This window comes from Parambassis ranga, chromosome 15 (assembly GCF_900634625.1).
Source record: "Parambassis ranga chromosome 15, fParRan2.1, whole genome shotgun sequence".
Taxonomy (NCBI): domain Eukaryota; kingdom Metazoa; phylum Chordata; class Actinopteri; family Ambassidae; genus Parambassis; species Parambassis ranga.
This window is the reverse complement of record NC_041035.1, coordinates 11,932,784-11,946,105: the sequence shown is the minus strand read 5'-3', so window position 1 is coordinate 11,946,105 and position 13,322 is coordinate 11,932,784. Positions and strand designations below refer to the sequence as shown.

Here is a 13,322-nt window from a genome sequence, read left to right as displayed (position 1 = left end):
TGCTAACTCCCCCTTTTGCATCTTGTGATGGGGCTTTTTCTCACTTATTCTCTGGGCACTTCAGTGTAGGGCTATTGAGGTGGCTCTGAATGGGACCCACTCCACCCAGAGGGAATATTGTCTGACCGCAGTAGAGACCCCTTCTCTCCCTTCCTCTCTGTGTCTTTCTGCCTGCAACATCACTTCAAAGAAAAATTTTAAAAAATGTGGCACATGAGCGCTATTAATAAATGTATCACTTCAGTGGCCACAACTGGTCTTTTTTTTGAGTGTGGACCCTTTACTGTGACTGGACTGTCTTTCAAAGCCACCAGCCTTTCTGTCTGTATCATTCTCCATTAGCTGCCCCACTTTACAGCCCCTAAGAAGTTCTGAAAGTCGGCAATCTGGCAGAGCACGATATAGCGGCTGCTTTTGAAGCCTGGATGGTGATTAACCTTCGAGAGATTACTGCACACATACAGCTTTGTGTATAAGCTGTATTCTAGCAACTTTTTTTGCTGTTTTTTAGGGGAGAATTGTAGTCTGTTTTTCTTAGACATCTGTCAGACATCTGTCAGACCTGAACTGGATGAATGGCCCTCAGTGACACGCGTCTGCATGCTCTCACACACATCCTTGCTGTTTCACTGCCATCATGACCAGCCTGAATATTTCTTTTGATCCCCCCCCCCACCCTTCACTCCCTCCTCTTGTGTTGCCTTTTAATAATTTATCACATCGCAGGACACACTCCATTCGCCGAAGAAGCGACAGAAAGTGAGAGTAAAAATTTCATTTGGCATAATTGCATAAAAAGAAACTGCAAAACTGGCCTTTTCATCTATTATTGATTTGTGCTTACAAGCCATGTATAAAGCAGGGGCGGCCATCTTTATGACAGCCATGTATTAAATATCATGTTCTGGGGGTCGGGGGGTCTCTCAGGCTGCGGGCTTTGTAGCGGCTAAATAACAGCCTGTGTGGACAGAGCTGCAGGCTAAGAGCAAAGTGAGAGAAAATGATGGAGGGAGATTGACAGAGAGAGATGAGATGTAAAGAGAGAGCGTGGGGGGGGGGGGGGGTGTGCAAGCTGACGATGGGTTAACAGGAATCTTTATTTTTAACAACATGTTATCACCAGCCGCCCATCTGCTCCTGTGCTGTCAGAGTCCCTTGGGAGTGTGTGAGTTTGTGTGTAAACGTGTGTGTGTGCGTGTGTGAGAGGGATAGAAGCAAGCCATCACACATCAGATCACTGATCAGAACCCAAAGGAGGAGGAGGAGGCGGAGGAGCACGGGGGTGGGGACATGGTCCTCTAATATACAAAATGGGGTGAGACAGGACAGTATAGAAGTGGAGGTGTGTGTGACAAGAAGGTAAAACAGGATTAGGTGGGTCAGTCCTACCCTCCCTCTGTGTGTGTGTATGTGTGTGTGTGTTTGGATGGGGGATGGAAGGAGGTGGAGATGGTGGTCCAGAGGTAATGAGAGGAATCTATTAGCACAGAGGAGAGGGGGGTGTATGAAGACACAAAGAAACAACAGTGAGGAGGAGGAAGAGGAGGAGGAGGAGGAGGTGTAGGCTGGCTAGGCTGGACCTCCAAGGGTGGCCCTAACAACTCATGTTATTTATTTCATTCTGGATAAAGGGACTGGTCTCTGGGGAAGAAGGGAGAAACTGAAGAGAAATGTTTACCGGTGGCCGTGGTGGTGCAACAACTCACCGTTCCGCAGGTCACTCATCATTAGCAGATACAGTTTCATCTCCATTCACTACGGTTAATCTGTTCACTGTTGTTCTTCCTTCATGCCTCTCCGCTTCAGTTTTTCCCCACTCTCAGTTCAGACTTGTTTTTTTCCTCCGCATGCCAAGGCGAACTGCATCCCTCCAGTGATCCACTCCACTTTATCAAAAAGTTTTGTGAAAATCTGATGGAATGGAAAACATCTTGTTTTCATATTTATGATGATTCACTTTTATTTTTTGGAAAACATGGTACAGAGTCCTTGTTTGCTTCGTGTCTGCACAGAATCTGCATCTCATATCGAGCAATGAAATCTCTTTCTTCATCTCCTTTCCGATATCTTTCTCTCTATCTCCCCCTCATCCTTCAGGCAAATGTGAGGGCTAATTAGTCCAGAGAAACCAGTCATATCAAGGAGCCTACCCCAGGCCACACACACACACACACATTTTCCTATTGATCTACTACCACCAACACAACTGCACATAAATTCACGCACAAATAAACAAGATGCAAAGAGTTTTTAGAGCAGCATGTATTATAGATGGCACATATACAAAAAAAAGTCAGCAAGCTTGCATTATGCAAGTTTTTTGACCTTGACAGAGGTCAAGTATTTCAGATATTCTGCAGATGCTATTTACAGAGCAGGCAGCATCAAAACCTTTTATTTCTTACATTTCCTCTTCTCCTCAGTTCCTCCTGCTTTCTTGGTCGTCCCCTCCCCCCCTCCTCACTCTAAGTTCTCAGTCTCTCCCTCATTTCTGATCCATTTTTTATGCATTACTCCATTACTCTCAACTCCCATTTACAGTGCATTACCTCCTCCCATCCTTCAAAAACACACTTGGTACTTCTCTCTCCTTCCTCCAGACACTTTGCTGGCCTCCTCTCCTTCCTCGCTCTTCTCCATTGCATTATGACACTTCCTTCTTTTCTTTTCTATCCCATTGAGTTTGTCTTTCTCTGCACATCCTGCTGCCTGTCTTTGCTTTGTCTTTGGTACCCTCCATTATTTAAAGCGTGCCATGTAATTTGGCCATGATATTGCCCATTGTTTCTTTTACAAGACAACTGTACAGCAAATGTCAGCAAACATAATTAACAGTTAATGTAAGTGGAAGCCGGTCCGTCCAGACATTTTATTGTCCAATCTGAACGTGGGTGAACAGACAACCAGCAGACTATTGATGATGTTATAAATCAATATATTACAAGCAGTGAAACAGATGAGTGTGCAGTGCACAGTGAGGTCATCCTGTTAACTGTCCAGATGCAGAAGTTCACGGCCATTTTACAAGTCAAAGGTTGTTATCTGTGATGGTAGGGCACTGCCTGCGGGAACCCATTTTCGTTGCTGTGGATACGACAAGACACAACTCATCACTGGTTTTTGAACAGCCTGATGCAAGTGAAAGAAAATACTGTGGGCCTGTGGCTTATTTTAGAAACAGCTTAATGGCCATAAATATTTGAATTATTGTAAGATTATGAGATTGAATCACTACTTGAAGGTACAATTTTTAAGATTGCTAATTTAAATAAAAAGTTTAATATAGCCAATAAACACACAGCTCTGGCATTAGGGCCAATTTCAAGATGGACAAGTGGATCAATGATTTTGATCATAATTTTAATTTGTTGGATGACCTTTAAACGATAAGCTGAATAGCCTGCTAATAGTGTCCACAAAGTGTTAAAAAGTTGTGACTAACACATGAAGCTGTAGAACCAGGCCTCAGAACGATCCACCAGACAGCTTGTCCACTCTTGTAGGGTCACCTTCCTGTTCCTATTACGATCACAAGACCTGCAAACACAGCACAGCATAACACATGGTGACCTCATAACATCGACCCCCTGCAGACAACATATGTATTACATTTACACACATATGACAGATAGAGACACACACATATTGTTTAAAGACATGAGGGTTCAGCTGCAATTGTCTTTCAGTTCACCGCACGGTGACATCTCTGAAGGGTACTCCTTCAATTTGTGTTAATCCATGGGCAGCGGGAGACACAGTGGGTAATAAACATTATCATTGCTGGGAATGGCTTGACATTGACACAGTCGATCCTGCTTCTACAAACCCTGTCATTGTAGACTGACAGCGAAAATGGGGGAAGGGGGGTGTAAAGGATGAAAGTATAAGAGAAATGGAGGATAATGATAAAGGGAGAGTGAAAGGCACAGAAGGGTAGATGGAAAGCTTCAACATAGAGGAGGAGTAAGATAACAGAGAGATGTGGTCAGGAGATCGGTGGGACGCAGGAGGTGTGGATTGGCATGGAGAATGAATGGATAGATGGCGTGCAGAGAGAGAACAGCATGGTGGGAGGTGCAACTTGGTCAGAGCGGGGGCGAAATGCATGGCGGTGTGACATTTTTAACCCTTGGTGTTACAGTAATTAACTGAAACATAACATATTGCAACAAACAGAAGGTGTATGTTATGAAATGAAAGCCTGTGTGACATGAGGGGACGGTATGACCACAGTGAGCAACACTGGTCATTTTATATCTATTGCAATGTAATTAGAGGTTTTTACTCTAACTACTCTAAGGACTAAGAGAAGTCACTGACTGAAAGAATGTGGTAGCACAGTGCTCCAGAGGCATCCTCTTATACCGCAGCTTTCTCAGGTCCCTGCGGCCCAACTTTCCATCTTTGTTTTTGTCCAGTAAGGCAAATCTTTGCTGAACAGAGAAAGAGAGAGAGATAAATTAATATGATAGGAAGGCTCATTCAAAAACAGCCCGTCTTCACCAGGAAAGCATTACATGAGGTCATTTTAGTACTTAAAAATGGAATGTGTGTGTATTTCTTCGGTTAGATCTCTACATGCTGAAGTAGTTTTCCTTGTAAAATGTGATCAGTATTATGAATTTGTGTGTTTTGAGATGATCTACTTAACATCTTACCCTGTTTTTATTGGCAGTTGTTGTTTTTTTAACATCAAATCTAGCTACAAATAAAGTGAGTGAAAACAAAACAGCTGGTAGTGTCAGGGAACCTTTGACTCGATCAATTTCCCCAATGTTGGACTAATAAAGGTATTCTTAATCTTAATCCTTAGTAAAAGTTGCATGTACCCCCACCGGACCTCTATACTCTGACCGTTGCGGCTGTGTCAGTCAGATGATTGGATAACGTGAGGCAAAACATATGTGCTGTTAATGTAAAGGTAGCATAATGTCATATGTTAGGCAATACATCTATATGTTTCATTAGCATCCATGTGTCATGTCTGGCAGATGTATTATCGACCAAATGTGGCATTTTTTCATGATTACATGTTGTTCAAGGACCATGGCAGTCTACAAGTGAACAGTGGAACTCTCTGTTATGCATTAATGTGGATTTGAAGCCCTGTCCTCCTGGTTTGATAGGTTTGATAAGCTAATGTATGTTAAAAAATTGCAGTCTTAAACTTCGGATGTCATAGTTGCATACTGCAGTCCTGTTTCTTTAGATGCTAAAATTAACATCACTACAGGACATCCATAATCCAGGAAGAATGCTCATGTTGTTTGGAAGTGAAGAGCACTCTGTGTATCAGTTTTCATAACATAAAAATAATGCATAAGTTTTCATTTAATTCATTTGAGGGCAAGAGGTCAGGGTGGCTGATGAGATGATATTAAGTTTTGCCTCAATTCACAATCTTATTGAATAATTTAGTGATTATTGACCTAATCCTATTTATACACAGTGTTGTGAGAGCCTGTGGCTCAGTCAGTGGACAACCACGCCTTAAGCAACCCAAGTACTCACCACTGAGTGTAGGTTGTTAACATCGATCAGTAACTAGACTATCCATGAAGGGCTGTTAGCATGATGATGACATCTGGTGTGAAAAACAACTTAATGTTCAGTGTAAGGTTTCACAGGGAGTGGAAGTGATCCCCTGATGTACTCTACTTCCTGCTTATAGTTTCTTTAGCATTACATTGTGTTATGGATATTGATTTTATTTGCATCATCCTTAGCTGATGTCATCGTAGATAATAAATCATGTTTACAGTCATTGGCATAAAGCTCAGGCTCACTTCAGAGCAGGAAGTGTGAGATACCTGTGCCAGTTGCGTCCTCTGGGCGTGGCTAAGGCAGCTCTGAGGCGGGGCACCAGGTGCGTAGGACTCCCCCATACGACTCAGGAGCAGAAACCAGTCCATGAGACGATATGGAAACTGGCCCAGCTCTTCCTCGGTGCATTCAGCCTTGGGGACTGATCAGAAGGGATAGCAGCCAATTTGGAAGGCTTTAGAGCTCAGTGGAAACTGTGTGTAATTTCAAATGCTGTGTATGTTTACCCAGACAGGGTCCTGTGTGAGCCAGCCCGGTGCGGCGTCTCTTTCTGCAGGCTTCTTTGTGAAGCAAACACTCATTCCCATAGGTCTTTCCTAGAACGCTGCACACTGGTGCCCTCTGCCTGATTGCATGAGACGGTGCAAAAACTAAATATAAGGTTGGATCATCATACAGACTGAAAATAATATAAATACCAGGATGTTGTTACCGTGGGCAGGACTGAGGACAAACACACTTAGGAATGAGAACACCGTTTTCTTCAACCACCTGGCACCAAGATCCCATTGGACTATAGCATTTGAGCAGCTCACAGAGCTTCTCTGAAACAGGAACAAAACAACAGTTCATCTGCATGTGCGCTTCCTGATTACAGCCTTGTTCAGCTTAATTAAAGGTGTTCTTAATGATAGAATATTATAAAACATATCATATGGGGCTCTAAGGCAGTGGAGGAAAAGGTAAAGCTGATGAATGATCATAGAAAAGTGAATGAATGACAGCCGCCGCGGTTTTTATCAATGTGCATCTGAATCAGGATGGAAGACACAGATCTTTGAATTGGTACTCATGAATCACTGATCCTCCACACACACCAGACAATTTCTTCCCCCTTACAAAGTGTAAAATTAGTTTTTTTGTAATGTGCAGATTGCTGTAGTCATATGGAAATGCTCAGAGTAACATCGTGTATTGGCTTTTTAACCAGATTTACTCCGTTTTTGCACCATAAAAACCAAAGGAATAAAAGAAAGTAAATACCTGTAATTGAAACTTAAAAAAGACATAACTGTTATTCCTCTGTGGTAATGTCTTACTTGGTTCCACTCTGCCTATGTACGGCTTCAGGTTCTCTTCTGCTTGTCTTTGTCTGCGCTGTGCTTTGCCCCCCTGAATCTCACACACACACAGACAAATGAAAGGATCATATGTTTATGCCATTCCAGAGGCATCAGAAGCATGCACTAAACTCAGGCGTACACTTGTCTTTCATTGTATATCTACTAGTTTATTATGAAAAAAAAAAAAAAAAACTTCTTGATGGATTATACATAATAAAATACATAAGTAAAAACACAATGACAGTGGTATGCATGCTGTCTCCCCTCCTATGCCTCAATTCGTATATGAAATTTCCATGAACTTTGTAGTCAGAGCCAGGTCCACATCTGCCCCCCAGATCAAATTCAAAACAGGTGAGTAGAAATACTGGAGCCACACTTCCATAACAGAGGAACTGTTATTTTCACACCTATCTCACGAAACACTCTCAGTGGCTGGAACCGCAAACAGATGAGGGACCTTTCATTTAAACATTTTCTCAGGTTGTAAACTACATTATATTTTGGATTAGGCTTTGTTGCAAGCTGGAGTTTTTAACCTTTCTATCCGGTTGGACTCACCCTGGCTGTATATGAGTGGAGACTCAGGAGCAGGAACAAGGCGAACATGAAGCTCAGGTTCATGGCTGAGACAGCCGGCTGGATACAAAAGGGAAACAGATAGTTTGAACTGTGTCTCTGCAAGCATGTCAGTAAAACACAGAAGAGACTGAAGAACAAAATGAAAGCATTTGTTCACTCTCAATGAATCAGTCATGCTGTTAATATTTCTCCACTCTTCTTTCTACCTAAGCTACTGTCTATTACTCTGTTTCCAGTCATTCCAATAATTCAGCAGGAAACAATGCAGCTCATTGAGTCCTAAGAAAACCAAAGGAAACCACTCTCCATCACAGAGGAAACAGAGGCTTGAATTACACCGAGAGAACGTTCAGCTATCAGCTGAGACAGTTATTACATCTGTTTTCTATTCCCCAATGACTGATGAAAAAAACAAAGCATCTTACCTAGGCTCCTGTTGTTTGTGTTCTCCCTCTTTTCCAGATGCCAGCTACCTTTTTCTCCTTGTCTCAGCACCTCCTATAGGGGTGTATACTTCTTACAGCTGTTTCTTCTTGATCTGTTTTTTCTTTACATTTTTGCCTGATCTAACCCCTCCTCTGCTTTTTTCCCCTGCCTGACTTTCACATTAGTTCTTTTTTTGCAGCTGAGAGGACAGGTATGGGCTCAGTGTTGGTTGCATATGTTGTGCTGTTGGATGTTTTTGTTGTACAGAAGATCAGAGAGAGTGAGTGAGAGGGTGGGAGGGAGGCATGGTTTTCATTGAAGCTGGCATTTCTCCTCAGACTGATTTATAAGCCAAAGAAAAACATATGGTCTGGCTTCTCCCCGCTCTATTTTCCATTGTCACACACCTTACAGCATCATCATACTCAGCACCAATCATCTTCTTGTCCTGCCTTCTTCTCCCACTAATCAGTGTCCATTATTCCATTTTTATACCCCCTCTGCTCTCCTGATTTTCTCTCTCTCACCTGCTACACCTTGGATTTAGATGCTGCATCATTTCACTGTGACTCTCCAGTTTTGTAATGTATATGATATTAATATCAGTTGTTCTGCGTGTCCTCCTCCTTTTTGTTGTCTCATGTACCATGTCTTATTCCAATATTAACGCCAGTGTTTGGTCTTTACAACTTAAACAGTGCCCATTGGTTCACCATCAGTACAGCTGGATGTCTTCCCCTAGTGGCAATGAAAGTAATTACATAAACACATTGGAACTGTTTGAGACTGTTCCTATGAGTTATTCACTGCATCATTTGCTTCCTTTTTCAGAGTACAGTTCTTCCTCTAAACACCAAATTGCTTTTTATCTGGAGCAACAGGATGTCGTTGAGTGCTTCTGGATGTCCCCAAGCCTTCCTAACCAAATGCCAGAGTGGAAATGTCACCATGAACGCAGATCTTAGTCTTATTCAAACCATTTCAAAGCTTTGTTTGGAAATGGATGGAACTTATTTATAGTTAGAAAAGTTTACATGGCTCGGCAAAGGTTCAGTCAAGGCTTTGATGTATAAGCGGACATACAATATAACTGACTGCTTCCCCTTAGTGGCTGCAATAAAAACTGCAGAGTAGGCATGTATATGACCACTACATATACTAGCAGTTCTGAATCAGTTCTGGTGATCCCCTTGACATGAAGCCAGAATTTTATTTCATTTTTTTTTGTTAAGAGGAATGAATGCAGCAGAAGTGTGATGAATGTTAGATATTTTGTTAGTGAAGTCTGAGAACGTCAACATGCCTTCACATGACTATACACACAACAAATCAACACACACAATATTAATCTGCTCTTTCCAGATCGGATTATGTGCACTGAAAACTACATGGAACCAGTAAATTTCATATGATAGAAGCAAATACAAGATATTAAAATTCATTTATAAAACTTAAATACTGTTTTTCTATTAATATTTTTTAATAATTTGTTGGAAATCAGCAGCTGTTAGTTTAACATTTACTGCTCACAAATGTGTCTATGCTGTGATTGTACTTGGTTCAATGTGTGGGCTGACTATATTACACAGAAAACTAATAAAATCTATGAGGGGAAAAAAGTGTGTTTATTCAAACAGATGCTCCATCACATAGCAGCAATATCGAGCTTCATACTGGTCCCAAAGAAAGTTGTGTGGTGGGACAATTTGCAGAAACAGCAGCTTGACGTGTCTGCGGAAGCGCAGCTCAAATCTTCCGCGACCGAAGGATAGGCGTGACATCTGTACTGCTGCCCGGAAAAGCTCAGAAAAGTCGAAATAAAACAATAAGGCTTGTTTAATGATATAAATTTACACGTGAAATTACCAATTAGGACGTGTGCCTGGTTTGTTTCGAAGTCCCTGGTAGTGTTTTGTAATTCAGACATCGGTTTGATGTGTGGCTAGATAACAGGTGAAATAAAGAGGAACTCATCATTTCCAAAATAATTTTAACCACAGTATTTAACAATTTAGCCCCATTAGTAACAAAAGAAAAAAGTAAGTATAATCCTTCATTATGTAAACATGTATTTCTCGGAGTTCTTACTTTTCTTGTGTTTTACGTCAGGCGCTATACATAGGTGCCCGGTGAATTTCTGGCAGGCATTAATCCGGGCGCTCGCTGGTCCTTCCTCCTTTTCAACGTCCCTGAGCGAGGCCGGCGTCAAGATGGTGAGTCTTCAGAAAAAGATTACCAGTAAAATCCGTTAACCATCAAATCCATCCGTTCATCAATAAACAATCCATGCAGACAAAGTGACCCATTAAGTCTGCCTTATAATAAAATGTCAATATTAGATTAATACGTTGTGGTCTGAAAGGAAATTTAGCAATACCATCCAGGAGCTAGTCTGACAGACATCGGTACGGACATTACACATACCAGTTACCTGGTTTGGACTGACCAGGGACGTCAGAAGAGAGTTTTTGTTTTGCTCTCTAATATCCTCATAACAGTCTGAATATATATATGGTTGCTTCAAGACACCATGCTGTATCTGTGCGTGAAATGGTAGAAACATAACCTTACTTTAGCTAATAGCTTACAGTTGCTAATGTTAGCATACAACACAGATTGCTGTAGCGAGGCCCACGTTTTAGGGGAACAAGGGAGTTATTATTACTACAACATAGTTTAGCTTTATAAACCGGGTGTAACGAGTGAACATAAACTATGTAGAGAGGCTGTAAAGTATGTTAAATTTCCAGGCTGGAAAACATGCTATATGGTAGCTGAAGACCTAACAGGTAGTTTGTGTCAGTAGGTAAAGTGAACAGTCCAGTTAGGTGTTGCATTAACAGTTTTGTGTTTAACAGTTTGCAGATGAAGGTTGCAAATTCACACAGTTTTTGCTGTCTCAACAACACTTGATCTTTCTCTTCATAGAATGACACAGTAACAGTCAGGACCCGCAAGTTCATGACGAACCGTCTGCTTCAGAGAAAGCAAATGGTAAAGTTTCCACATTCCCACACCAGGCTATTTTTGATCACATTTTGTGTTCTTGTCTGTGAGACATTTTATTCATGCACTACTTTGTCTACAACATAGGTCGTCGATGTCCTGCATCCCGGCAAGGCCACAGTCCCCAAGACTGAAATCAGGGAGAAGCTTGCCAAGATGTACAAGACCACTCCTGATGTTGTGTTCGTCTTTGGCTTCAGGACTCAGTTTGGTGGCGGCAAGACAACAGGCTTTGCCATGGTGTACGACTCCCTAGACTATGCTAAGAAGAATGAGCCCAAACACAGACTGGCCAGGGTGAGTACGGCCCAATTGGAAAGAGTTTATTTTTTTTAATCTGCATAACAAAAAATCAGAGCGCAGAGCAGCAGCAGAGAGCGCAGATTAAATGTCACTGGGGAGAAATGTTTGTTTAATGTCGATGTGTAACTTTTTGCTGCAGAACTTTGGCGTGGTAAATTGAAACACTTTCATTTTGTTTTCTTCAGCATGGGCTTTATGAGAAGAAGAAGACCTCAAGAAAACAGCGCAAGGAACGCAAGAACAGAATGAAGAAAGTACGAGGCATCAAGAAGGCCAGTGTTGGTGCTGCTGGCAAAAAGGTATTGTGACCATCTCTACACACTGTTGATAACAATTCAGTTTTTATGTCATTTTACTCTTATGAAACTTTCACTGCTCACCTGTTCTTTTGCTACCCTGCTGGTCTTTGTTTTTCACAAACTATTTTAATTTCCTTTTGTCATCTTTCCAATAAATTTCTTTGGAAACTGTAGAAGGTAAACCTTGTCCATAATTGCACTAATTGCAGTGTGCAGATAATCCAGGATTTTTAGATAGCAGCTAACTCTGCTTTACATCCTCAGCTGTTTATAAAGCCTTCATGCTTTCCTGTCTTTGGATGTACGCGATGCATCCAATATGAACGGATTTGAGCCCATAGTTTATACTTGCCTGGCTATCCCTTCTCATAGTACTAATGAGTACTGCTCTAGACTAAGTGTTGTCTTCAAACCATAAATGAAGACTAAAAACCCTGCACACTCCTTTACCCCTCCGTAGCACCACTTGCTGCCCTGAAGTCCCGTAGAGTCTGATATTCATAACCCAGTTATTCTTAATTTTTACTGCTAATATTTGTACCACAGCTGGTTGGTAAAATATTGATATTACATTTATTGGCTCGTGTCTAAATACGTTGAGTGCCCATCACCTTGGACGTCTTTTCTGTTCCATGTTTCAATCTTCAACACATTAACATTATTTTTGTTCCACCTTTTTTGTTCTTGATTTTGCCTTCCATGGATTTCTTTTGCAGAAATGAAGTGTCAGTTTGCAGGTATAGAAGCATGGTGTGCCAGTGTGTTGCACATCAAAAGCTGATTAGGCTTGAGCTGTACCATGCACGTTATGCTTTACTCTCCCCCTGCAGCTTCCCTTTCAGTGTTTTCACCCCATTCCAATGTTTCAGCCTCCTGGCTAATAGGTGTTCCTTGTATACCCAGTCCTTTGTATGTCTCACCTCTGCTGTAATGGGCATTTCCATAATGCTTTGCCCAGTTACTTAGATAGGAACACACAAATGCTTTGACAGTTCAAATCTGTAGTTGATAAATAGTGTAGCATGTGGACTTTAGTTTGTGTTCTGTGTGTGTGTGTGGGTGGGTTGTAGATTGGGATACACAAATGCTTTTACAATGCAAATCTGTAGTTGATAAAAGCAGAGTGCAGCATGTAGACCTCAGTTCCCGTGTTTTGTTGGTGTGTGGAGCAGCACAACTAGTTTTACGTAAGACTTCAATTTTTAACTGGTTGGTCTGACAAATAATACTACTTTTGCCAAATTTATCTTAATTTGCCACATTTAACAAGGTAAAAATGTGCTGATGTGCTAATTCTGCTGTTCTGTCTTTACAGTGAGCCCGGACAGCCAGGGAGGGTCTTCTTGCTCAAGATGTTCTTGTATATTGTCATCAAATAAAATTTGGAAAAAATGGAGAAAATGTGTCATTGATACAATCATTTAAACACCGTAAGAATGTCAGTATACTGACAACTATGTTGTCTTGGTAGTTATCACTCAGTGCAAAATATGCACTGATGTAGCATCAGTTTAGTTTTGGATCCGTGGTTGCTATATTGTCAAATGGCCACAAGAGGGCCCCCTTTGTTGAAGAAAGTGAGAGTAGGTGGAGACACAAAAGCTGTTACTGCCAGTATTTACCTGCTGGAGAAAGTATTAACTGCTACTCAAACAAAAACGGTCTATCAAAGAGGACCATAGTAACGAAAGGATACAAACAAAGCAGGTGGTGCCGGCATTTGCCTTTTTCCCCCCCTGTTTATAAATAAACACCATTTGGAACAGAATAGATATCCCTCTTTGCAGCGTGACCTTTTAAGGTAATTTGCATTGAAATA

General features: G+C 41.4%; 2 protein-coding genes and 1 long non-coding RNA gene across 5 annotated transcripts; 1 reads left to right on the top strand and 2 right to left on the bottom strand.

The window, feature by feature from the left end:
* Positions 1-2,996: 2,996 nt before the first annotated feature.
* On the bottom strand, positions 2,997-4,436 carry LOC114447839 (uncharacterized). The gene is made up of 3 exons (XR_003671866.1): positions 4,321-4,436; positions 3,443-3,537; positions 2,997-3,084 (listed from the first exon to the last, which is right to left on the bottom strand). It is a non-coding gene; the product is annotated as an uncharacterized LOC114447839 (long non-coding RNA).
* Positions 4,437-5,566: 1,130 nt separating this feature from the next.
* On the bottom strand, positions 5,567-8,023 carry sparcl2 (SPARC-like 2). Its single transcript, XM_028424037.1, has 7 exons — positions 7,895-8,023; positions 7,449-7,526; positions 6,864-6,936; positions 6,257-6,368; positions 6,051-6,169; positions 5,811-5,965; positions 5,567-5,584 (listed from the first exon to the last, which is right to left on the bottom strand). The coding sequence occupies exons 2-7, from the start codon at positions 7,509-7,511 to the stop codon at positions 5,567-5,569; spliced, it is 540 nt and encodes a 179-aa protein (XP_028279838.1). The 5' UTR covers positions 7,512-7,526; positions 7,895-8,023.
* A 1,990-nt stretch (positions 8,024-10,013) lies between these two features.
* Positions 10,014-12,904, top strand: rps24 (ribosomal protein S24). 3 transcript variants are annotated; one of them, XM_028423199.1, is made up of 6 exons: positions 10,014-10,108; positions 10,824-10,889; positions 10,989-11,198; positions 11,390-11,503; positions 12,220-12,240; positions 12,819-12,904. In XM_028423199.1, the coding sequence occupies exons 1-5, from the start codon at positions 10,106-10,108 to the stop codon at positions 12,223-12,225; spliced, it is 399 nt and encodes a 132-aa protein (XP_028279000.1). In that variant the 5' UTR covers positions 10,014-10,105; the 3' UTR covers positions 12,226-12,240; positions 12,819-12,904. The 3 variants fall into 3 exon arrangements, with proteins under 3 accessions (XP_028279000.1, XP_028279001.1, XP_028278999.1); XM_028423200.1 differs by lacking the exon at positions 12,220-12,240 and having other exon boundaries at positions 12,819-12,899; XM_028423198.1 differs by lacking the exons at positions 12,220-12,240; positions 12,819-12,904 and adding an exon at positions 11,678-11,752.
* Positions 12,905-13,322: the final 418 nt, after the last annotated feature.